Consider the following 26923-nt stretch of genomic DNA (forward strand, 5'->3'; position numbering starts at 1 on the left):
TCAAAAAGCTAAGTAAAGTACAATATCTAAGAGTTTATCAAGCCAAATATTAAATAAATCGTAAGCCAAACATCAAATAAATATACAAATATACACTTGAGATTTCTAAATATATCTTGTGTAATGCAGCCAATCAATATATTTAAAATATTTTTAAACTCAATTGACATCACACCAAGGAAAAAAGTAACCGAAACTGTCAAAGTCTATAAACAGCTTATATGTATATACATAGATATTTGATCAAGAGTAAACACAATCCTTTCAGCTATTATTGGCACTCGGCAGACAGCAGATAGCAGCGCGTTTGCCACAGCCGCTGCCAGACAAGTTATGGGAAACGTTTTTGCCCAAACCGCTTGAATGGGAACCAAAACAAAACCAACCAATCGCCCCTCGCTGCGACCAGGGCCAGGCACGTGTGTGCGCATTTGGATGCCTGCTCGAAACTTTTGTGTGCTGTTTCTTTCTCTACCTTTTCCTTATTTCACACCCACTCAAGCAAAAGTTCGATGTAAATATTTGCATTTTGCGGCTTGGCCGCTGCGGCGGGCAATCGGAAAATCTAAAGGCAAAATGGAAAGTGGAATTATGAAAATGTTATTCTTTTGCTGTTGCTACCTGAATTTCTTTTTGGCGATCAAATTCCGAGTAATTTAATTAACTCAAGAACTTGGTTCATTAAAATGGTATTTGGAGAGGCCAATAACAATTTGGTAATTATAATGGAATAATTTTGCAAATCTCTAAAATGTATTTCAGGTAAATGAAAGGAGCTGAAATAATTATGCGTTTTGGGTTATTATTGAACGTTTAGAATAATAATGTTAATTAAGATATGAGCTTCATAATATTTTTCATTAATTTGTTTATATTGCAAACTCTATTATTTTTAATACAATTGAGTAATGAAATCAATTAACAATATTTTTTTATAAATAATAAATTAAAATAAAGTTGAAAGAAAAATAAAAAAACAATTTTTAAAAAATTTACTAGCTTTTTAAATATTAAAAAAAATTTAAAAACCAGTAAATTTACAAATAAATAAAAAAATGAATATAACTCATACGTAATATATGTTCTTAAAATTTAAAATAAAATAAAATAAATAGGTAATGAGATAGATCAATAACTAAAAGAAGGCTTTGTTAAAATGTAGATCAAATTAGCCTAAAATTCTAATAATGCTTCTCAACAATTGTATAATACATATTTCAACAGTTCGTCGCCAATCTGTACAAACTCTGTCGAAAACTCATTAAACAGCATAGCAAATATTTAGTGTTTGTATCGATAATCGAACCAAATAAATACGCAGCGATACGAATACATGAATATTGCTTACAATTAGCGGAAACCACAGACGATTATTTATGAATGAATTTCTTTTTTTATTTGAACTCATAAATTGAGAACAGAACACAGAGACGTTACGTTTGGCTTTGATAGCATTCAATGCGATTAGGAGGGCAATTCAATTGATTGCAACAACAATATCAAAGACTCCAAGTAGCTCAACATATACAGATATATATCCTTTGCTGTTGTTGTTGTTGGTGTTGCCATAGACGAGGTCAGCGGCACATAAACATGCCATAAATCATCGGCTGAGTAGTGCGAGCTAAATGAAGGCGCGTTGCCAAGGATTTCGGGGAAGAAATGTCTTTTATTTCCGCAGCCAGGCGTGTGGCACTCGGGCGTAGGGGGCCCCTCCCCATTTAATATCTTGACATTCGTGATATATTTGCTGTTAGTTTGGTCATGCTTTTTAGCCATCGTTTTATACCATTTCTGCTCACATTGCTGCCTTAATTTGCTGCTTTGAGCATTGTAAAAATTCAAAAACTGTCAACAGCTTCATTAATTAACTGTTTGTGCAGTCGGCGCATTGGGCAGTGGGCGTGGTAGCTGTCAAATTTGTCATTCATCAGCTGCGCTTTGTGCTCTACTCTATTCTCCTTGTCATTCCCGTTCCCATTCTCCTTCGCCTTCTCGTTCTCGCTCGAGTTTCCTTCATCTGGCTCTTTTTTATCTGCTCCTTTTGTTTCTGACAGTTGGCCACTAAATGACCCATTTTGCGTTTTGTGTTTGGGGTCTGCTGTTTGTCTGGCATATATGCATGTGGCTGAAGTGCTTGTTAATTGCCTCTTGAGAGCTTAAAAAGCGTGCGAAGAGGAGTGCTCAATGTTTGCTTAATTTTTTTGTAATATTTTAACAACAAAATTATTATTGCAATTAAAGATAATAAAGATAAAATATGAATTTATTTAAATTGTTTAACAATAGATTAAGTTTTTAACAATTTTTAATTTAAATAACAATGATATTTTAAATCGTATAATTGCTGATGAACGTTGTAGATCAGTCCTAAACATTTTACTATATATATATTTGTTTTAAATGTGTTTAATTCATAAATAAATAAAAATGCAATAAAAATATTATAATATAAATTATTAAAAATATAAATTAAATTTAAAATAAATAATAGAAAAATTATGAAATAATAAATTTGCAAAATAAATTTAAGATTTCGGCTATTAATTCTTTACTTCTCGCACGAACATATTACGTATACGTTACGTAAACACATCTGACAACCGAGTATTGCATTCAAAATGTTCTAAATTAAACTATTACCAATTTTAAACCATTTCAAGAGCCCAACAAACACCGTTAGCAAGTACACTTAAAAAAAAAGAAGACTAACTTCAAAAGTGAAGCGAAGTAAACGAATCGCAAAAAACAACAAAATGCAAACACAATGAAGTGCAGTTGAAGCAGAAAGTGAATGTAAATAAATAAAAAGGCAAATAAATACAAAATAAAGAAACAGCAAAGTGAACGAAATAAAACGTGCAAAGCTCAAACAACAACAGCAACAACTAGACTAACGGCAACGGCAACAGAAGCAGCAGCACCAATAACAACAACAACGACAACACTAACAACAAGCAGAGCGAAAAATCATGAGCGAGAAACGAATTGCGCACAAAACTGTCATCAAATGACAAATGCTTGACAGCATCAATCAGCAACAGCAACAGCAACAGGGACGGCAACTGCGACGCCAACAGCGACGGCGACGGCGACAGAGATGGTAGCGCATGGCCGGCGCCGCCGCCGCAAGCATATACGCAGCGACGCCGGCAGAGCAGCAGCAGCAGCAGCAGGTAGAGAAACAGCCAAGCATGATCTGTTGGCATTGCAGCTGCCGCTGCCGCTGTCGCTGCCTCTGCTGCTGCTGTTGTCTCTGCTGCTGATGCAGGTCACAGCAGCGCTGTCGACGCCGACGTCGCTGCATTTAAATGAAACCAAAGAAATGCGTAACACTGCCAAGCAACTTAACGGCATAAGTGTCTACAATATGTCTGTCACGCCCACAGCCACACCCACAGTCACGCCCACAGCAACCGCCCCCGGCATTAGGGAAAACGTTATGCTGCCCTCATCGGATCCGGAGCGTGAGGCGCAAATACTGTACGAGAAATCGCTTCAGGAATATCACGGCAGTCAGCACGCCAAGGCAACGGCTGCTGCTGCTGCTGCTGCTGCTGCTGCCGGTGGTAATAGCGACGTCGACAGCAACATTAGTGGTGGCAGCAACAACTCCAGCAGAACGAATGCACACACTGTGCACAGCGTCTGCGAGCTGTGGCTGCTGAAGCATTGCCACTGCACCGGCAGCCTGGCGAATCTGAAGCTGAGCTGCCGCAGCATCGGCATCCTGGCTGTGCCTGTTAATTTACCCAGCGAGGTTGTAATTCTGTAAGTATCAAACTGGTTGCTAAGCAGAGACACTCACACACACCAAACACATAGTTAGTTGGCAATGGGAGACTGAATAAGAAACACCTGAGGAATGTCTTATTTATTTAGAGGATGTGGGCCACATTTTTAGTTAAATGAGCTGAGCTGCATACATTATAATTATATAAAATACATTTTCAAAGTAGAAAATAATAAGGATATTTATAGTATATAAATTTACTAATAATATTTTGAGATTTTGAGTATTATTGAGGGTCGCATTTATTTCGAGCACTATCAGTATTGTTATTTTTATTTATATGTATTATATTGTTATGATAAATTTTACTTATTTTTATTTATTATAATCATTTGTTGTTTTATTTTCAATATTTTAATTTTTTATTTTATTTAATATTACTTTTATTTTTTTTTTATTTATTTATTTATTCTTTATTTTTTAATAACACCAATTTTTTTTTTTTTGCAATCACGACCATTATCTTTTCATTAAATTTATAACAATTTAATTTAAAAACTATTATTATTAGAACATAACTATCAAACCTACGTTTGAAAGATTCTATAAGAAATACATACAAAATTTTACAAGCCCTCAGAAGTCGTAATTGTTTAACGCAAGCAACTCTCTCTCTCTCTCCCTCTCTCTCTCTCTCAATTAATTCAATTCTGAATATATTATTTGCTCTCTGCCATAGTGTCAACTTTTATTTAGGTTTTATTATAAGTACCATTATTTTCATTATATACTAATATTTTTAGTATTCTTTAAATTTTTGCTATTATTATTAATATAATTATTATCAGCTAAACGATCTTTCGATTCGTCACTCGATCATTCACCAATTACGCTTCAATCAATGCTGACGTCAGTAGCCCTCAAGAAGACTTCCGGAGGCCAAATATTACTAGCATAAAATAACATATATATATATAATATATATATATATATATTCTTTTTACTCTAGCAATGAAAAGAGTATATTAGCTATAAACTATGCTGGTTTAGCTGGATATTTGTAGTTAAATTTCAATACAAATATTTAATTTTTGCTATCATTAGAAGTCATCTAATTATTACGAAAATAAAACTCCAGCTCTTAAATATTTGTGCGTATTTCTGTGTTCCATATAACAACTATTAATGCGCAATGATATAAATCGATTTCATTATTAAGCGATTAGTGTGTTAACTGAGGGAATTAGAGACAAAAGTATTTTGGTTGCCTAAATTCCGCATATTCCCCATTCGTATAATTACAAGTCAATTTCGCAGTGTTGTCGAATCGGTTTCATTATTTTATTTATTTGTATTTTCGTGTGTGTGTGTTTTTGCTTTTTTGTTTCGCTTCTGTTTTGGCATGCGGTTTAATCTAATTACACATACGCCACGTTGTGCGAGGTTTCATAATCGTACGCTCGATTTTCAGCTAAGACTTGTGGCTCGTATGTCAGTCACGTTTTCTTGCCGCTGCACAGAAGAAGAAAAAAAAAAGCAACCAGCAAATCTCTCAAAGGAGTTAGGCCTCCCGTTTATGGCTATCCCGCTGATTAATGGCCAAAGCGAACTCTGGCCATAAATAAATAAATAAATAGATAAATAAATTATTTATTGATTAACGCATCGCTCGGCGACAGTTACCCCGAAATAAATCGAGCTTTAAATATGACTACTGTCTGGTCAAATGAAATATGCTCGTGGCACGTTGCATTTGCCCATTTGCCAATTGCCAACTGGCAACTGCAAATTGTTGCCGCAGTTCATCTTCATATTTTAGCCATTTCCCCCCGTTCAATATGTTTTTTAATGCCATTTAGCGTTTGATTGATGGCCAGGAGAAAAGTTTTTCGGCTTCGATATGCTGGCAATCGGTTTAAGCAACCTTTTCTATTCATCACATAATATTTTATTTCCCGTGCGATTGGCTTATTGAAATTGATGGATGGCCCATCTAGAGATATATAAATTTGCTTCCCACAAAACATATTCATTTGTATTTTTGTTGTCTTTACAGCGACTTGGGCAACAACAATTTGACCAGATTGGAGGCTAATTCATTTTTCATGGTGCCACATCTCGAGGAGCTGTAAGTATGACAAAGGGGCAAAGTTTCTCATTTTGACCCGCAGAACTTTATTATAAATGTACTTTGCTTTATTGTAAATTTTTATGTTCAGAAAATTGCGAGGATATATTGCAAGTAATCAAATAAAAAAGTTTCTGGTTGATACAGTCTGATGGGTAGTTATGTCTATAGGGATGCTCTTATTAAAATAAATGTTAAGTTTTCTATAAACTCATAATATGATTAAATTCTTATCATTTACTTATCATTTACTATATGAACTTATTTTTTAATATTTATCAGATCTTATCAAATATTTGACAGTTCGTATACACATATAAAAGATATCATAATCTTATCCATTTAATTATAAAAATAAAATCTAGTAATGGTCTTAACACATGAATAAAGCTGATTAATTCAACGCTATATAGCTCATAGTATAAAAAACAGTTGAGATAATAAATTGTGCTATTTGACATTCCCGGCTCTCAGCTCAGACCACAGCATAATTCACACACTCCCCGCCTGTATCCCAACCTTTTCTATTGTGCCTTTAACCACAACTCATTGTGCCGCCTCTGTGTGCCACACCCACTTTTTTAATCTGTATATTAAGCGACCAACAACACAAAAATTATGGGAAAAACAAAGGCGACAACAACAGGGCGCAGAAACTTTTATTGTTGCCTGTCATGAGCGCAGCGACTCATTATTCAATTTCACAGCGAGCACCCCTACCCAGACGTGACCTAGCCTACACTACCCTAACCTAGCATAACCTACGCTAACCCATCTCCAAAAACAAAAAATCACAGTGGTCAGCTGTGGCTTGGTTAGACAGGCGAGTGGCCAAGCTATATAAATTACTTGATTATATTTTATAGAAAACACTGAGAGGAAATATTTAAAAATAAAATGATAATTAAATTAAAAATTAAATAAATTACAATTTTTGTACATATATTAAATATATAGAAATTTAACTCTGGCTAAATTAACTTTCATAATCCTTTTTTTTTTTAATTAATAATATTTAGTTAAAATCAATCTCTTTGTTTAATATAAAAAAATTGTTTATATTTATTTTATTTAATTTTTAGATTAATTTTATTTAATTAAAAATATATGCATGTATGTTAGATGAAATTAAAAAGTCTTTGCCTGAGTTTTTCACATGAAGAAATTTTCTTCTTTATTTCTTTAAGAATATTCAGTTTTAATTAAAAGAAAAACCTATTTATGATGGGAAATTATTATTTATTTATTTTTTGGTTGGCAAAATGTTACGGCAAGGAAACTTTCTTTTTATTTTAAATCAATTTATAGAAATGAATTTTTTTTATTTAAAATTAAACATAAATATTTATTCATTATTTATTGATTTTATTAGAATTCTTAATTGTAATTTACTTATAAAAATATTTTCAGAAGTAGCAATAGATGTCAGCTTTTCTCTGAGTGTAGAAACCTATACTAACGGGTATTTCAGCGCCTTGACTTACGATTAATTACTCAGGCTGTTATCCTTGCAATTTCCTGCACTTTCGAGTTTCGCCTTTAGCCTTCCACCATTTGCCATTTACCATTCGCCATAGGAATATTGTTGACCAAGGGAACGTTTTGTCTATTTGCAGAACATTGTCGGACAATAGCATCATTAATATGGATCCGTATACGTTTTACGGCTTGGCCAAATTGAAGCGTTTAAACTTGCAAAATTGCGGCCTTAAAGCGCTCGCGCCGCATTCCTTTCAAGGACTCAGTCAACTTGTCAGCCTGTGAGTATTGAAATGCCAACTCAAATTGTTATCTTCAAATGTGTATGTGTGTGTGTGTGTGTGCGTGAGTATGTGCGAGTGTGCTGTTGTGTGTTTGTGTATATATTTTTAATGTTTGCTTTTAAGCGTTGCGAGTAAGGATGCAGCCGCAGGCTGACGACAGACGCCTGCAGGATCAATTAGTACGCTTGCTGCCATTTAGCTTGCTGACTGCACACACACGCACACACACAAGCACTTACACACACACAGACACAAATCTACACACACAACGAGCACTTGCCAGTAATTACACGCTATTTTGTTGATATTTTACGCTTTTCTATTTCCTTTACTCTCACTTCCATGTCCACTCGTTCATATATATATCTTCCCATATATATGTATATATGAACATATATATATATCTATATATGTATTTATACCCATTGCACCACCCAACCACTCACCCACCTACTCGGCGGCACAGTCAATTGAATGGCAACGCCCTGGTCAGCCTGGATGGCAACTGTTTGGGCAACCTGCAGCAGCTGCGCTCCTTGCGCCTCGAGGGGAATCTCTTCTATCGCATTCCGACAAACGCTTTGGCCGGACTCAAAACTCTTGAAGCACTGTGAGCTTTTTTTGTATATATTATTATTTTCATCTAATTTTATTCTCCTACTCTTCCTCTAATACGCTACAATTTGCATGTTAACAATATATTATCTCAATTTACTTATCTATTGATTTTCTCTTGATACATGTCTCTATTTGCTTTCTTAATACTCTGCAATGTGAATACTTGTTTAACAGTTGTACTACAATGTTTAGTAAATTTTTTAGGTTTAGTTAAAAGTTGCATCTCATAAGTTTTATATATTTTATATTAAAGCTTGTATGCATAGTTATTTTCATTCATATTTTGTTCCTGATTTTTCGTTATAATAAATTCCTAACGCTCTGCATTTTTAACTCTCTGTATATATGTATATATCTAATACTTCAAACAATTTATATTTTTTTCTGATCATGTTAATAGAATTTAATATTACATATTTATATCAAACATTTCCCGCACAGCTATAAAGTTTAATATAATAATTAATATCAATTATTGCTACTCTTCTCCTAATATCCTATTATTTGCATGCCTCATAAATTGACAATTTTGCTTGCTATTAATAATTTAATATTTGTACATTTCTACTTTGTACAACAATTTTCAGCTAAATCTGTGTTTATTTTCATAAATACTTATATAGTTTTAGCCAGCGCAATTAGTAAATTAGCTTTCTGTGCGTGTTTACATGCGGTTTTTGCCAGCATAAAATTTTCAGGGCTTATGTGTAAAATGTGCGGCATATTTAAATCATTTGAAATTAGGTGACAATAAGCCCATATTTAGCTTGAAGGCATATTTAATAATTATGCGGAATATTAAATTGATATTCATTTATGTGGTCTACTCTTTGGCGGGAATTAAAATTGAACATTATAAAATACAAGATTAGATTTTTTTTGTATTTAAATATATTAAAATAAAACTTTGTTAATTTGTTTTATGAGTTGCATTGATTTATTTCTTTTAATGAAGCTTATCCATTTTAAATGTTTAATATTAAAAGGAAGATTTGTATCATAAAATAATAAATAGTCTTGTTTTTGAGTCTCACAAAGATATTAATAAAGTGCCAAAAATGAATTAATTTATATAATAAAGATTATAAAACGATTTTTATAATTTTTCTTCCCTGTAATATTAAATCTTTTTCTTAGTTTTCCAACTGAAGTTATTAATATATTTTTGAAAATATTCACAATTTTATAGCTCTAGTACTTTTTCTCATTAAGGCTTATAAGTTTTTCATTTAAAGTTATTTAACTCATCTACAATGATGCTTTACCCGAAAAAGGGATGAGTTTTTGTCTTTTTTTTTTTTTTTTTAATAAACCATTAACTTAATGCGCATGTTTTTGGCTCGAGTCCGGAGCTCTTAAGATAAAAGTCATTTACAATTTCTAGCCATAATTTATAAACTTATTCAATTGCTCATCTCTCTCACTATCTTTCACTCTGTGTGTGCTCTGTACTAAAAAAAAAAAAAAAAAAATGAAATATAACCAAAAGCAGTTGCTCATAAAAATTTCGATTACTCATAATTTCGCTTGCCCTTCTCTCTTCATTCTCATCTATAATGCGAACTCATTAATGGACTCGAAATGCTCAGCAATTTGGGTAGCAATTTGTTGACAATAATAAACGATGAGGACTTTCCACGAATGCCAAATTTGATCGTGCTGTAAGTAGAACATAAGCTGATAAATGGATTCCATATATACATGTCTATATTATTTATTTTACAGTTTACTAAAGCGAAATCAAATCATGAAAATCTCAGCGGGTGCTCTAAAGAATTTAACGGCCTTAAAAGTTTTGTAAGTATACCAAACCAAAGCAAACAACAAAAATACTTTAAGAACTTCAGACGCATATATGTGTATATACACAAACATGCACACATACATATATGACTTGACAGAACAAGACGGAACAGGATGTAACAGTATGAGACAGAATACCCATAGAGCGATGTATGAAAAGAAAATAGAAAGAGAAAATGCAAGTGATATTCACGTTAGGAAAGCGATATTCAACTGTAGAATTGAAAATACTCTTGCAAGACGTGGATTGTATAGGAATAATAAAGTAAAATGATAGGAATAATTGAGAAGAAAAATGTGTGAATATTATAAAAACTGAAGTAAAAGAAAATAATAGGAATAATTTGTATAGAAGACCAAGTTAAAAAAATATTATTTAATAACATATTAAAAATTTGTATACAAATTTTAACTATTTTTTTCTTGTGATATAGATGTTTTAGTATATACAAACAAAGTTGATATAGTATTATCTTATAGTATTTATCATTGTAAAATCTATTCAGAGTATTTAAATCTTCGATTAGGTCATTGCGCCACAAAACCACATATGAAAGTTTCAATACTTGAGAGTGTAAACAGTTGAAAGTTGAAGTGCAAGTGGAAATGGTGTTTATCCGTTTTATTTCATGTTGTATCCAGTAAATAGATATTAAAGGGTATGCTGGACTGTCTCTGTATGGTATAAATATAATTATATGTTGTTTAGGTATATCTAAGCTAGGTACAACCTAGTATAAATTTCAAATAAATGTAAGATATAAAATAAAATAGATATATATAATGTCTCATTTAATGGCTTAGGAAAATTATCTTCTTATAGGTCAAATAGTTTTTACTAAACATCTGTATAAATTCCTAATTTAATACACATTCTAGAGTAACTTTCAGTCTATCTATGTTTGCCTTTTGCTCCCTTTGAATAAATTTCAATTTTGGTGCAAAGCGTGGAAAACTTTTTCCTGTGTTGGAGTTGCGACAGCTTAAATCGTCGTCGCCGCTGCTGGCGTCGCAGTTGCAGTCACCGTTGACGCCGCTGCTGGTGTTGTTGTTGTTGTTGTTACAATTCCTGCTTACCGCAAATTTTTGGCTCATGTGTTGCATACTTTGGGGGCGGGTGCATTAAACAAACTCGAGGGCTGCAGACGATGACAAATATGCAAATTTATGTTGCGGCTGACTGACTGACGAAGTGAACTAAACCGACAAACTGAGCTGGGATATATTTATATGCGAAGGTATAAGAGGGTTTGTGGGTCATCAGCTGCAGTGCAACGGTAACTTCAACTGCATCAGAAGAAGAATGCATCAAGTGAAAGTGAAAAACTTTTGCCGTGCCACGCGTAAATCTGTGTTGAAAACTATCAAGGAATTTTCCGTATGCATTTTCCCCAATGATTTATGAGCTTTTCCAAACACACAGACTGCGGCAATAGTACCAACTCCCTCGACACTCCTTTCCATCTCAGTTGCGTGTCTGCAGCGCGTTGGCCAAGTGAAAGTTTTGTCTTAATGCCAGTCACGCATATTGAGGGATGCAGAGTCAACTGGCGTTGGAGACCAAAGAGGAGCTGTTTATATATTTATGCGTGTATTAACATATTAAACAGGAACCAGATATACATAAAGTAGAGCATAAATTGGAAAAAAAATTTACTTATGCTATATGAAAACAAACGAATTATATTTTTAACTGCCAAAAAAAAAATTAATTACTGTTTAAATGAATTATGCTTAACCATAAAATAATTTTAAAATTTTAAATGTATTTATTTAATTAAATAAAAAAAATACAATAAATGAAGTTTTAAAAATTAGTATAAAATATATTAAAATTATATTATTAAATTATATTAAAAAATAATTTATTAAAATGTGTTAGATATATTTACTTTTTGCCTTTTATATATTTTATATTTAACTAAATAAAAGACGGTATAAAATTTTATTATATAAATATTTGTTGCAGTTTTAACAAGTATTTATTGTTGGTTTAAATTTTTTCTAAATAAGTTAAATTATTGAATAATATTAAGCTGAATATAGCCTTATGTGTTCTAGCTACTGACGTCGTCAACTCGTACTTTATTTATTGCACCCAAATGCATAGGGATATTGTTAAGCAAAGCTACTCTAAATGTATATATATTCTCCTTCTATTTTAATATATTTTCACCCTCACGTATAATTGAAATCAATGCACTTTGCTCGAAACTGAACTTTATATCTATATTCATGCATAAATTTGCATCCCACACACAAGCAGTTGGGGCTAGTCGGCGGGGCTCATCCAATCAGAATGTTCTTAGGTACGTGCGGACACGTACGGCTGAGTGGACCGTCTGCCAATGCAAATACACAGTTGGGCGACTCACAGAGCGAATCACAATATTTGTATAAACAATATTTGAAATGTGCTTCAATAATAATTTTTATACTATTTCATATTCCTCCATCTGTTTCTTTTTCGTCTTTCTAGAGAGCTGGATGATAATTTGATAAGCAGCTTGCCGGAGGGACTTGGCAAATTGCCGCAGCTGCAGGAGCTGTAAGTATTTATACCAGGTGCCAAGCATAGATTAAAATTGTTAAAGCGACCTCTTGCTCTCTGTTAAATAAACTACAGTGAAGCCTGGCACAGTTTGCTGCATTGTTAAGTTGGCAGCACAACATTTTCTACTTTGTCAGGCGGCAAACAAGCGGAAACCAAAAATCATAACGCATCATTACTTGGCGAATTTACGACGATGTCCTCCGTCGCATACCCATCCTTTTAGCTAGTAGACGTAGTTGAACCCCCCAAGTAAAGCAGCCAGCAACCCTCGCTCGTTGCGGCTGCAGTTGATTTCAGTCACATCCTGTAGCTATTGCAAATGCAACTCTTTCATTTTATTGTTAGTCAAAGTCTATTTACTTTCCGATGCGGTTAAAGAAACTCTGAAGAAAAAAGTAGTAAAAAAGTTTAAGAGATGCACAAATGGAGATTGCAAAGTTAAAAATAAAAAAGAAATGATGGAAGTATGGAGAGATAGGGAGGGAGAAATGGTTATAAACAGAGAGAAAATGAGAGACAGAGGAATGTATGTAAAAGAAGAAATATGAGAACAGAAAAAAGGATATTATATTTCATTCTTCATCACTAAGTTTCTTCAAAATAAAAATGGAATGACAAGAAAAGAGCTTAGGAGAAGCGGAGAAAAATTAAAGAAACTTAGTTCAGCAAATAATATATCGATAAATATTGCAGCACTTAAATATAATATAAATAAATAAATATAAATGTATTTAATTTGTCTGTTGTCTGTCGCTGGATTTATTTTAATGCGTTGCTATTATTGAAGGATTATTGTAAATGAAAGATCTCTAACTTTAATTTATCTTGCAAGTTCCATTTCATACACGATCGTCGAAAAATTGTTCATATAAATAAAAATATTTTATAGTGCAATCACTTTCAAATATAGCAACATCTCTTTATTTATTTATATATTAACACTAAATATTTAAAATTTTGAGAGCTAGAAATTTTGTTATAAAATGTTGATTATTAATTGTTTATATTACTAATTAAAACCATGTTTTATTTATAAAATTTGTGTAAGCAATTCACTTAGAGCATTTCAAATTCTTGATTTAAATAAGTCATCTTACGAGTCGCAGTTGCATTCTGTTTTTGTCACACGCACTTCCTGCAACTGGAAACTGTGGCGACTGCGTCGACAGTCATTGAAATCGTTGACATCGTTGCGACAGTTTCTCCTCTCCTCATTTTTTTTGCTTTTTGTAACATTTCTCGAATGTGTCCCCAAGGAAATTGAATTTCTGGTAAACAGGATAATTATGAGCATGTTAAATGTTGCGATAAAAGCCACGCTGCGTTGCACTTGCCGAGCATCAGCCAAAGCAACGAGCCAGCCAAGCAGCCAAGCAGCCAACTGCTATCCCCATGATTGGGGAATTAAACTGGCAAATAAATTTGTGACTCTTCAGCGGGTGCAGAGAGGCCGGGTATGCTGGGGGCGTGGCCTTTGTGAAATCTTGCACTTTTGCTTGGCTCACATGTGTTGCGGTTTTTATTTCATTCCCCTCGTTCTTTCTTTTTGAGTTGCCATTTACCAAGTGGCAAGAAAAACAAATTTAAAAGGATTAAACACATTTGGTAGTGCTTGCAAGCAGCGAGTTAACTGTTTCTTAGATGGGAAGCCAAGGGAAACAGAGAAACAAAAATAAAATATAAAAATCCAGGCAACAAATTACTTCGATAAACTGTGAGATTTCTGTGGCAACTTTTCGTTGGTAGATGAAAAAAAAGGTTTTTTCTTTTTTTAAATATTAAGTAAAAAACAAAAAAAAAAAAAAAAAAAAAAAAAAAAATTAATAAATTGAATTAAAAATTAAGTTATTAGATATTTTGTGATATTTCCACTTAGTTTTGCTTATTTATAATTATTAAATTGCATGTTTTCAAATAATATTTATATGAAATATATATACTTAAATACTTAATTATTAAATACTAAATATATATTTCTGAGTTAAGTATAAACATGAATTTATAAAATGTAAAATTTAATTTTTTTAAACTAAATTTTAAGTTTTATTTCCAATGCCACTTAAATTCTTTGTTTTTTGCTAAAAATGGGTTGTCTATATATTTTTTGAAACCACTTCACCTTCTATGTTGACCCACAAAGCCAAGACAATGGCTCGAGAGTTCATTTCCTGTATGTTGGCCAAGAAAAACCCAAAAGGCGATAACAAAATATGCTACCAAAATATATTTGAGAACTGATTTTATGCGTGGCAGCTGTCTTGGTAGCTGGCCAACTCTACTTTCAAATGCAGCTGCAACGCAGCTCAAGTGTCAAGTGGCACTTGCCAACAGAGTGCATCTTGGAGATACGCATGTGCATCTAACAGATACATATCTATAAATATATATATATATTATTTTTTTGCAGCTCCATAACAAGCAATCGCATACGCTGGATAAACGATACGGAACTGCCGCGCAGTATGCAAATGTTGGACATGCGAGCGAATCCTCTATCCACGATCACAGCAGGCGCCTTTCGCGGCATGTCCAAGCTGCGAAAACTGTGAGTAAATGAAATAACCCGTAGATTTTTTTGTTAATAATTTTTTGCTAGTATTCTCTCTGATGTGCGCACTTTGCGCAGCTTTCCCGAACTGGAGGCCTGCCATGCACTGGAGATACTTAAGCTGGATCGTGCCGGCATACAGGAGGTGCCATCGAATCTGTGTCGTCAGACGCCAAGACTGAAGAGTTTGTAAGGCGGAGAATTCAAATTTCCATAGAAATTCATAAGATTCGACTAATGTTTGCCTTTTGCTTTCAGAGAACTTAAAACCAATTCCCTGAAAAGCATCCCAAATTTAAGTAGCTGCAGAGACTTAAGGCTGTTGTGAGTATAGAGAAAGAGGGAATAAGTAATTCAGATAATACATGATTATTATTTATCTGTTTATAGAGATCTATCGAGTAATCAAATTGAGACGTTACAAGGACGACCTTTCCATGGACTTAAGCAGCTGCATGACTTGCTGCTCTCCTATAATCGCATCAAGACACTGCCGCAGGATGCCTTTCAGGGCATACCCAAGCTGCAGCTGCTGTGAGTATAGAGAATATTATATGCTTCCATACATTACTTTGTTATGATTCATTTTCAGTGATCTGGAGGGCAATGAGATAGCTCACATACACAAGGATGCGTTTGCCGCTTTTACCGGCCTCGAGGATCTCAATTTGGGCAATAATATATTTCCCCAGCTGCCGGAGGCTGGTTTGCGTGGCCTGCTGCACTTGAAGACTTTCAACAATCCAAAACTACGTGAATTCCCACCGCCCGATACGTTCCCACGCATCCAAACGCTGATCCTGTCGTATGCATACCATTGTTGCGCCTTTCTGCCTCTGGTGGCCATGTCGGCACAGCGCAAGACCTCACAGGTCCAGGAGGCGGTGCTCTTTCCCTCTGATGCGGAGTTCGATATGACATTGTGGAACAACAGCATGATGAATATTTGGCCACAAATGCGTGCGTGTAAAGCATTCATCTTGATCTCTTGCACATACTCTGTTTAGATAGTATGAGCTAATGCATATTCACTCAGATCTTAGCATTCACAGAATAAGTTGTGTGATATACTCTGTTAGAGTTGTCATTCAGTTGTTAGTTTGGAAAGTAGTTCTTAGTCTATGTTCTATGCTATTGGATATAATAATTTTAGTTTGTCAATCATCTGTTAATGTAAGCATTAGTTTTGTATAAAAGTTTGTAAGGAAGTTATAGGCGAGTCTATATTCACTCGGATGGTAGTTGCCTTAGTCTGATTTAATTAAATGCATTTTATGTAAGGATAGCTCTTATAAGGATAGCCTTATATTATGATATTGTGCATTTGCTAAAACATAGGCTATAAAATTACGACATAGCTTCTATTGAGTGTTAGAAGAGTGAGCATAGGGAAAGCAGCAATCAGGCTCTCACAGCTCCGACTCTACTCCATTTATTATTTCAATTTAACATGTACTGTATTATTGTATCAATTCTTGTATCATATACAGCTGGTATTTATATACTCTTATCATCATGGTAAGCCTAATTACAAATGATGCACAGTTTGGTTCAGTATAGACATCATCGGTTCGCTCAAATTTATCTTTCTATAGAAAAATAATCTTAATTTCTGTTGCTTAAAGAGATTCTTAAAACTAAGCCGTAAGATTATTTGAATATTTCGTTTGGTAGCAGTTAGGAGACAGCTTAAAAGTCATTCAGAGCAGAACAGCGTATGACTCAGCCCGTTACACCCGCTAGCCAGTTGCTTATATAAATGTTCTCTTCATCCCCAGACAATCTCAGCAAGCAGCTGGGCGCTGCCATGCACGACCTGTGGGACTCGCCGATGAACAACTACAACCTGAACGAGGATGCGCAGCAGGCGCCGACGGGCAGTCAGTTGGCCAACAGCTACATGGAGGAGTATTTCGAGGAGCATGATCTGAGTGCGCCCGGCACTGGGTATGGACTAGGCACCGGACTCTTCAGCGGCATTACGGCCGATGACTTCCAGCCAGGTTCCGTGCAATGTCTGCCCATGCCGGGCCCATTTCTGCCCTGCGCCGATCTCTTTGACTGGTGGACGCTGCGCTGCGGCGTTTGGGTGGTGTTTCTTCTGGCGCTGCTCGGCAACGGCACCGTCGTCTTCGTGCTCATCTGCTCCAGATCGAAGATGGACGTACCGCGCTTTCTGGTCTGCAACCTGGCCGCTGCCGACTTCTTTATGGGCATCTATCTGGGCATTCTGGCCATTGTGGATGCAGCGACACTGGGCGAGTTTCGCATGTTCGCAATACCCTGGCAAATGTCGCTGCTCTGTCAGTTTGCCGGGTTTCTGGCTGTGTTGAGCTCAGAGCTGTCTGTCTATACGCTGGCAGTGATCACGCTGGAGAGGAACTATGCGATTACCCATGCGATACATCTGAACAAGAGACTCTCGCTGCGCCAGGCGGGCTATATAATGAGCGTTGGCTGGATCTTTGCCTTCTGCATGGCGCTGCTGCCGCTGCTGGGCGTCTCCGATTATCGTAAGTTCGCCGTCTGCCTGCCCTTCGAGACGACGACGGGCGTGGCCAGTCTGACGTATGTGATTAGCCTGATGTTCATCAATGGCTGCGCCTTTCTCACCCTGATGGGCTGCTATCTGAAGATGTATTGGGCCATACGCGGCAGCCAGGCCTGGAATACGAACGATTCGCGCATTGCGAAGCGAATGGCCCTGCTGGTCTTCACGGACTTCCTCTGCTGGTCCCCGATTGCTTTCTTCTCGATAACGGCCATATTCGGACTGCAGCTGATCTCGCTGGAGCAGGCGAAGATCTTTACGGTGTTTGTGCTGCCGCTGAACAGCTGCTGCAATCCATTCCTCTATGCCATCATGACCAAGCAGTTCAAGAAGGACTGCGTGACGCTCTGCAAGCACTTCGAGGAGACGCGCGTCATAGGTGCCGCTGGCGGCGCAGCCGGTGCTGGTGGCGGTGCGGGGATCAGTGCCGCACGTGCTGCTCGTGGTAAACGCGGTGCTGGAGAGCTGCCGCCGCCTCTGCTGCCCGCTGCTGCTGGAGTCGCTCATCCGCCTGGTTGCCGGTGCTTGCGCATGTTGCCTAGCGAGATGCCCAACTGGCACAAGATGGAGCAGACGCCGACATTGTGGCAGCGCTTGAAGCGGCTCTGCTGTGGCCAGCGGCAGCGGCGCAAACAGCGACGTCAGCCGCAGCAGCGACGTCAAAGGGCCTACACCGCCGCTGCGGCCAATCCGTATCAATATCAGTTTGCGGAGCTGCGACAACAGCGCAAAAATCGCGCCAGCTCGATATCCAGCGAGAATTTCTGCAGCTCACGCAGCTCCAGCTGGCGCCATGGCACCAACTCTTCGACGCCGGCGCCGCAGTCCAATTGCAGCATGCCGCTGAAGCTGATGGAGCCGGGACAGGGGCATACGCACGGCAGGCGCAGGCACTCGGCTTGGCTGATCACACGGAAGACCTCACAGGACTCGAATTTGTCCAGTTCACGCAACGATTCATCGGCATCGGCCACAACGGCCAGCACCTCCACATTCCGTTTGTCGCGTTCGAGTGCCGGTAGCAGCACGCCGCTACCCTCAATAATAGGTGAGTGGGAGGGAGAAAGAGGAGAGGAGTGAGAGAAAAGATCGGAACCGACTTGAGTTTCCTTGCTTGTTTCAGCTCACAATGGCAAACAGCAGCACGATACGCTGAGTAAGCCGCGCCTGGTGCGCCAGGAGGCGGTGCAGGAGGAGGAGGACTCATCGCCGCCACGCCTTGGTGTACGCTTTCTGCCCACCATACCCTCCGCCGCGGACAGTTCGGTCATTATGGAGGACGGCGATTCGGCCAGTGCGGCAGCTGGCAATGCCCTATTGGGCATGCCGCAGCCAGGCGACTCGAGTGGATTTCTGGTAGCTCCACCGGCCCAGCTGCAGCCAGAGAAGCCGCCGCCCGCACCCAATGATGCGCCGCCATGACGGATGCCTGCCTTCTGGGGCAGCTGGAGACGCCGGCATGAGGAGACCTACTTGTAAACAGAAGGGGGAACAGAAAGCTCACTGTGTTCATAGATAGTAAAGCGCGGGGACAACGGGACAGATATTTTGGGGATGTGGGGCATAGTGTAATAACGGAACATGGCCATGTGATGCCGCCGAGGGCATCTGCTAACATTTATATACATAATCTTAAGTAGTCAATTTCTTTGGGTTCGAATCAAGGATTTCGTTAAAATACACATCCATACACACACACACATACAAGTATTATGTACTACATATATGTACATGTAATTTTTTATTTATTAACTAGTTTAGTTCTCGGTCGGTTAGGCTAGTTGAGCCCAGCATATTTAGTGTTTAGACTAGCATAGTTAATAGATGTCTATATTTCGATATGCGCCTAAAATATTTAGAAAATGCTAAGCATTTGTCGACATTACTTGAAGAACTTACTTGCAGATAGTTCTATTTATACACATACACACAAATATATATATGTAGCAATTGATTGAAACAAAAATGAAACAAAGCCATAATATACAATATTAAAGTTAATCTATTTACGATAATCGATTCTCAGATTCTTTTTATTGGGGAAATTGTGAGCACCTGGAATGCTTGCACACTTAATCTATTATCCAAATAAAAATACTAATCCATGTTTTTTTATATTAATATTTTTTTTTGTATATTAATATATTTTTTTTAATATTAATATATTTTTTTTTATTTTATATATGTGTATATTAAAATCATCGTATCTAAATTGGTTTCGAAGTTATTAAAATAATTACATTTTAACTGTAAAACTTTTCATTTTCATCAAATTTATCGAAAACATTAAATCACATAGACATTTAAAATAACATATATTTCACATTCTATATACATAATGTTAGGCAGACTATACAGGATGAGCTATCAATTAAATGCGTGTAATCGTTTGCAACAAATATAATGATAAAGAATGTTTCGATAACAGATTAATCATTATAACGTGCAAAGCTCGATCAGTTATCATAGTTGCTGTAAGATATATAAAGTATTAAATAATTAACAGTAACAACAGTTATTGATTATATAAAAACGTATGTTATCGTCTGAAAACAGTTATTTTGTGTGATACAATATTAATTTACATACATGTGCTGCTGAATGATCGATGATATAAGCATATGTGCTATCGATTATAAGCTAACGGTCATTAGAACTTGCAAGTTATCGAAAAGTGCTATGTCAAATTTAGCATAATATAGATTATATAAAAAGTGTGTATATATGTATAAAAACGAGAGCTATGAAACGAATATGTGATGTAAACAGCTGCAGCATGGTAAATGATCGATTGGCTTTAAAAACATATGTTATCGATTAGTAGTTGTTGACTCAATCGCCTAATCCAATCTGTTGATCCGCAGGCAGCTCCTCGCTGGCCGCCAAGCAAACACCATAGCTGGGATTCTCGATCAGGTGAACGCGCTGTTTGTCCTTTCTCGACTTACGCCGCTGCAGGTACTCACGCGTCAGGATCATGGGTAGCATTAGTAGCAGGAGACAGAGCAGCAAGGCTAGGCAGAGCATGCTCCACTTGGGGTAGCCACCCGATCCGTCCACGCTAAGAGCACGGTACGTACGCCGCTCGCAAATCTCGGGTGCCACGCACACGCTGTCCTCGTCACAGGGCTGGCTGCAGTCGGGGGCGCATTCGCTGCGGCTGTTGGCTATGAAACTGTAGCCGGCCAGGCAGATGCACTCATTTGGACGCAGGCACTCGGCATTGATGCAGCGCTCCTGGCACTGGGAGCGACACAGATGCGGCTCACTCGCGTTGCTGGCCACAAATCCCGCATTGCACTCACAGCGACCCGGCGCCACGCAACGCCCATTCTGGCAGCTCGGCCGGCAGCTGGGCTTGCACTCGTAGTAGAGCTTGGTGTCCTCGTAGCCCGGCCAGCACTCACAGCTGTTGGGCTCCACACAGGTGCCGTTGTTGCAGCTGGGCGAGCAGATCGGGTCACAGATGGAACTGGAGCCCTCGCGCAGACGGTAGCCCTCGTAGCAGCGACAGCGGCCGGTGCCGCCTTCACAGCGACTATTGATGCACTTCTGGCTGCAATAGGGCTCACAGGAGCCGCTGGGCCAACGCTTCGCATAGCCCGGCTCACATTCGCATATCTCCGGAGCAATGCAACGCCCGTGGCCGCACGGCTCACTGCAGATGGGCTCACAGACGAACGGATCCCGAGCGCTGGGCCGGTGCCCATTGAAGCAGCGACACTTATCGGGCGCCACACAGCTGCCAAAGACACAGGAGCGACGGCATTTGGCCACACAATAGTAGGACGAGATCGCCTCGTAGCCGTTGAGGCAGGTGCAGACCTCGGGATTGCTGCAGATGCCATTGTAGCACTCCTTGCTGCAGAACGGCTCGCACTGAGTGTTGCTGCCATTCACCGGGACGAAGCCCTCGTCACAGCTGCAGGTGTCCGGCGCCGTGCAACGGGCATTGAGGCCGCACGGCGGATCACAGCTGGCCGTGCAACGATGCGGCGTCAGCTTCCTGTAGCCCTCGTTGCAAACACATTCGCCGGGCGCATTGCAGACGCCATTCTCGCAGCCCTGCCGGCAGCTGGGCGTGCAAATGTGATGGCTGGCGTTCATTGGGACATGTCCGGGCTGGCAGAGGCAATGATTCGGGGCGGCGCAGGTGCCATTGATGCACGCCGGCTGGCAAATGGGCTCACAGCCCGCACTCATGCGATTGCCGACGTGGCCGAAGCCCACATTGCAGGCACAGTGCTCGGGCTCCAGGCACCTGCCGTTGCGACAGCCGCTGCTGCAGATGGGCTCGCAGCGATAGTTCTGCTCCTGATCCCAGTGGCCCTCGTAGCCCGCGCGACAGCGCTGTTCATTGGGTGCAATGCAATCGCTGTGCTCCGCCAGATTCGGGCAGTCGGGCACACACTTGTCCAGTGTCGCGTTGCGGCGATAGCCACGCCGACACTGGCAGGATCCGTCCTCCTGGCAGACGCCGTTTGTGCATTCGCTGGTCTTGCAAACGGGCTGGCAAACCGATAGACTGTTGTTGCGCAACCGATAGTTAGTGGCGCACTGGCAAATATCCGGAGCCACGCAAGTGCCGTTCACGCAGGGCTCACTGCAGACGGGCTGGCAAATGCTGCGATTCGCATGATTGCTGTAGCCCTGACCACAGAGGCACACCTCGGGCGAGAGGCATTTGCCATTTGCGCCACAATCATGACACTTGGGCAAGCACTCGCCGCTGGCGAAGGAAGAGACGAAGAGAGAGAGAGAGAGAGAGAGAGAGAGAGAGAGAGAGAGAGAGAGAGAGAGAGAGAGAGAGAGAGAGAGAGATTTACTCAAGGTAAGTTCCAAGTGCGTCCTAAAACTCTACTTACTTTTCCTCCTTGCGTTCGTAGCCCACACAGCAAACGTCCTCCAATGACATGTAGGTCTTATATAAAAGAGAGTCGTAGAGATAATATAGAATGAGAGTGAGAGAAAAAGATAAAGTCAGAGAATGAGAACGACAGTATAGATAGAGAGGTAGTGATAGAGCTAAGAAAAAATGCATACACTAAACAAGAATGGAATATTTTGAAAAATATGCAATTTTAAAAATATATAATATTCTAATTTATAAATATTCACTATTTGGATCAATTTAGATATATATGTATATTTCATTCTGTCTTTGCTTTCGCACTACACTTCGTAACTTCACTTTGAACACACCTCTTTGATAGGTCGCACAACCAGAGGACCACAGTCGGTAGTGCAGTTGGTAAATCCTTGATATTTGCGCATGGTCACGAGACTCACTTTCATTTTCATGATTCTGCACAAATGGATATTGAAGTAGATCAAGAATATCTTTATGAAAATCGACTAGGGCTTACGGCACACGTTCGGTACAGGCATCGATTTGCAGGCAAATCAACAGCGAGCTGATCAAGCATATTATGAGTAGTCGCAACATTTTTCACTTTCTACTTTCAAAATTCTGGGATAACGCAACACCATTCGCTTTAATGAACAATTAACAAATGAACTGACAAATGAGATTTTTATTACAGACAGTTCAGACCAGACATGCGCTTGTGCCAAAGCTTATCAGGCTTCTCTCTCTCTCTCTCTCCGTATATATGCATGTTTCTATATATGATACGTTTGTTGAACCCTCAGTGGCCAAAACAACGACCTCATCTTACTCGCAAAGCAGGCGTGCATTCCTTTTTGTTTTTCTTGTGATATGGCCTGAAGTCAAGCAGCGGTCCTTAACATTGAATATAACAAATGCACTTCAAGATTTCGCTTATCAGAGTTAGCACAGCACAGAGCATTCCCTATATAAATGTATATATATATGACACCAAGCTAAAAACTCAACCTATTTATAAAGCAAGAAAATGGCATATACATTGTAAATGATAAGTCAATGTGAATTGGAGATCTATGCTCTAAAATAATTATGTATATCAACATAATTATGTGTATCCAAAGATCATAAGGGGACTATGATAACATGAATGTTTATAATTATATTATAGTTATTTATAAACTAAAATATATTACACAATTTTCTAATGCAGTTGGTGTAAATTGAATTTTAAGCAAATCATTTCATTGAAATTATCTTACATTCTGCGGGAGGTTTAAATATAGGCTTGCTTCATTTGCTAATTCATTCCTAATCTCTGCCGATATTTGCAAGCCATATAAAAAGTATTTATAATGTTTGCGGTTAAATAATATATTTAAAAAATCTACATAAGCTATGCAATCAAAGGTTGTGAATCAGTTGCTTATTGAGCTTGGAATGAAAGTATTGTTGAATTTTATATATCGTTGGAAATGTCTGGAGTTGCCGTAGGATATGAGCGTGTACTTGTTCCATTATGCCTGCTCCTGATCCAATTGGAGTGGACTTTAGGTCAAAATACGACAAAAGCTCCTTGCTTGCCCGAATTGGTGGCCAGGAATAGGCCGATGAGGAGGCTAGTGACGCATAGTCTATGGGATGCAACTGGGTCGATGACTACCAGAGATCGGGAGGAAGGTTTCTATGATGTAGTGGTATGTAATCTCAATAGAATATTCTTTGCAACTTGTGAAGTATTTAGGAATTTGATATGCTAACAGGTTGAACGGTCAGGGAAATGCAAACCCATCTGTGAGCCCAAGTGCAGTCTCCATGCGGATTGTGTGGGCCGTGAGAAGGAAACGCCCCAATGTGTTTGTCGTGCCGGCTTTAACATGGAGGTAGTACATGGGAACAGAACGCGTTGCCGACCCCAATGCGACAGTAATTGTGGCAGCCATACCATTTGCCACAAACCTGGTAAATGCAGCTGCTTGCACGGCTATCAGAGATCCAAGCTGAATGCCAGCAACTGTGAGCCCGTCTGCCAAATGAATTGCGGGCGATACCAGCAGTGCGGCAAACCCAATCAATGCGAATGCATTGTGGGTTATATAGAGGATGCGGAGGGTCTGTGCAAGCCCCACTGCTCAGCATGTGGAGCCAACGAGCAGTGCGTGCAACCAGAACGCTGTGAATGTCTGCCAGGATATCAGCGCAATGGAACGGACCAATGTGAGCCACAATGTTTGAGGCCTTGTCGACGGAATAGTCACTGTGATCGACCGGATATTTGTGTGTGCAACGAGGGCTATATTGAAAATGAGCTGGGCGTATGTCAACCGCAGTGTGATGTGGATTGTGGAGCGTATGCGCAATGCACGAAACCAAATCATTGTGAATGTGTGCCAGGATATCAGCGCAATGGAACGGACCAATGTGAGCCGCAATGCTCGAAGCCTTGTCGCGGGAATAGTCACTGTGATCGACCGGATATTTGTGTGTGCAACGAGGGCTACGTGGAGAATGAACTGGGCGTATGTCAGCCCCAATGTGACGTGGATTGTGGCGCGTATGCGCAATGCACGAAACCAAATCATTGTGAATGTGTGCCAGGATATCAGCGCAATGGAACGGACCAATGTGAGCCGCAATGCTCGAAGCCTTGTCGCGGGAATAGTCACTGTGATCGACCGGATATTTGTGTGTGCAACGAGGGCTATATTGAAAATGAGCTGGGCGTATGTCAACCGCAGTGTGATGTGGATTGTGGAGCGTATGCGCAATGCACGAAACCAAATCATTGTGAATGTGTGCCAGGATATCAGCGCAATGGAACGGACCAATGTGAGCCGCAATGCTCGAAGCCTTGTCGCGGGAATAGTCACTGTGATCGACCGGATATTTGTGTGTGCAACGAGGGCTATATTGAAAATGAGCTGGGCGTATGTCAACCGCAGTGTGATGTGGATTGTGGAGCGTATGCGCAATGCACGAAACCAAACCTTTGTGAATGCATCGACGGCTATCGCCAGAATGAGCAAGGCGTCTGCCAGCCTCACTGCCAGCAAGATTGTGGCGAGCACGGCTATTGCAGCGAGCCAGGCAAATGTGCCTGCCACCCGGACCATAAGCTGTCTGAGCAGACGGGAGTGTGCCAGCCCATCTGTGTGGCCTGTGGCAGGAATACGCAATGCCGCGCTGCAGGCAAGTGCGAGTGCTTGCCCGGCTATCAGCGGCCGACGGCAGAGAGTGCGGACTGTGAGCCACAGTGCCCAGCGGGCTGTTCGGCCAACAGCTTTTGCAGCAGGCCCGACGAGTGCGATTGCCTTGAAGGCTACGCCAAGGATGCGGCGGGCCAGTGCTCGCCCATATGTGCGCCCGAGTGTGAGTTGCATAGCGTTTGCACAAGTCCCGGGACGTGCGCCTGCCTGCCGGGCTACACGGGTGAGGGCAACCTCTGCATGCCCATTTGCAGCCAGCCGTGCGGCGACAATAGCTACTGTGCGGAGCCGGAGCAGTGCGCCTGCATTGAAGGCTACACACCTGGCGACGAGCACAATCGCAACTGCTCCAGCTTGAAGGGTTCCCTAGTCATTGGCATTATATCAATGGCAGTTGTTTTACTTGTCGTTTGCCTGGCCCTGGGCATCGCCTTGATCGTCAAAAGATGCAAGGATGACCACCCTTATGCCGAGCAAAATGACAAGCTTAGTCTGCCCATGGAAAAGGTTGATACCAATCTAGAGGGCATAGAGAACCCTGGCTATGCGCAATAAACTTATTTAAAATAAAACGTCAACCGACATTAGAAGGAAAAGCAAAGTAAAGTAAATAATTTTTTTGATTCTTAATCAGCTCGCAAATTCCATATGACGCATCGAAAATATAACCTCAAGAAGTAAAAATAATTCATGAAGCGTAGGGCGTATTAAATCTGTGACACATCTAAAGGAAATTTGAATTTAGAGCTAATGATAACAATAAAATATATGATATGTATTCAAATTTGAATAAATTTATCAATTAAATTGGTAGTAATAATTAATGAAATAAAGTAATATAAATTGATTATGTATATATCAATTGTTTTTGAAAAAGTAAAGAGGGCATGGTCTCTGTGGCATCTGTCTAGATTTTTCTCAGTCCATTTAGTAGTATTATTATAGATCTGATAATAAAATAAAAACTCTATATATTCAATCATTGATTCAATAACTGCTAATTGACTGCTTTAATTGAATTACGGTATTGACTGCAGAGTTCAGAATTTGATTGACTGACGGTTTGTGTCTGACTAAATCTTTGAGTGATTCATTATCCAACTGAGCTTCCATAAAATCAAGCTTTTATTTTATATATATTCTAAGTGAAATGCTAAGCAGATATACTGTACA

At 39.2% G+C, this 26923-nt stretch overlaps 4 protein-coding genes across 5 annotated transcripts in view; 2 read left to right on the forward strand and 2 right to left on the reverse strand.

The window, feature by feature from the left end:
• rk (G-protein coupled receptor rickets) overlaps nucleotides 1–19713 on the forward strand; it is a 29980-nt gene extending 10267 nt beyond the window's left edge. Inside the window, exons 2-15 of one of the 2 annotated variants that reach the window (XM_030385130.2) lie at nucleotides 2664–3771; nucleotides 5790–5861; nucleotides 7478–7621; nucleotides 8091–8234; nucleotides 9832–9903; nucleotides 9968–10039; nucleotides 12525–12593; nucleotides 15007–15144; nucleotides 15196–15336; nucleotides 15406–15471; nucleotides 15538–15681; nucleotides 15740–16107; nucleotides 16926–18746; nucleotides 18822–19713. In XM_030385130.2, coding sequence (XP_030240990.2) covers nucleotides 3101–3771; nucleotides 5790–5861; nucleotides 7478–7621; nucleotides 8091–8234; nucleotides 9832–9903; nucleotides 9968–10039; nucleotides 12525–12593; nucleotides 15007–15144; nucleotides 15196–15336; nucleotides 15406–15471; nucleotides 15538–15681; nucleotides 15740–16107; nucleotides 16926–18746; nucleotides 18822–19120 — 4221 coding nt within the window. In that variant the 5' untranslated portion in view covers nucleotides 2664–3100 and the 3' untranslated portion in view covers nucleotides 19121–19713. The remainder of the gene's footprint in view (nucleotides 1–2663; nucleotides 3772–5789; nucleotides 5862–7477; nucleotides 7622–8090; nucleotides 8235–9831; nucleotides 9904–9967; nucleotides 10040–12524; nucleotides 12594–15006; nucleotides 15145–15195; nucleotides 15337–15405; nucleotides 15472–15537; nucleotides 15682–15739; nucleotides 16108–16925; nucleotides 18747–18821) is intronic. The other variant, XM_089257450.1, reaches the window with a different exon arrangement.
• Nucleotides 1–26923, reverse strand: part of bgm (acyl-CoA synthetase bubblegum family member 1) — a 91180-nt gene that overhangs the window by 42240 nt on the left and 22017 nt on the right. The gene's annotated exons all lie outside the window — the stretch shown is intronic.
• On the reverse strand, nucleotides 20010–23221 carry NimC2 (Nimrod C2). Its single transcript, XM_030385132.2, has 4 exons — nucleotides 23065–23221; nucleotides 22901–23003; nucleotides 22564–22619; nucleotides 20010–22427 (listed from the first exon to the last, which is right to left on the reverse strand). The coding sequence occupies exons 1-4, from the start codon at nucleotides 23142–23144 to the stop codon at nucleotides 20531–20533; spliced, it is 2136 nt and encodes a 711-aa protein (XP_030240992.1). The 5' UTR covers nucleotides 23145–23221; the 3' UTR covers nucleotides 20010–20530.
• On the forward strand, nucleotides 24020–26478 carry LOC115562921 (uncharacterized). Its single transcript, XM_089257026.1, has 2 exons — nucleotides 24020–24241; nucleotides 24308–26478. The coding sequence occupies exons 1-2, from the start codon at nucleotides 24020–24022 to the stop codon at nucleotides 26303–26305; spliced, it is 2220 nt and encodes a 739-aa protein (XP_089113152.1). The 3' UTR covers nucleotides 26306–26478.

The sequence above is a fragment of the Drosophila navojoa genome, chromosome 3 (assembly GCF_054131105.1).
Source record: "Drosophila navojoa isolate 15081-1374.11 chromosome 3, UAZ_NAV_1.0, whole genome shotgun sequence".
Lineage (NCBI taxonomy): Eukaryota > Metazoa > Arthropoda > Insecta > Diptera > Drosophilidae > Drosophila > Drosophila navojoa.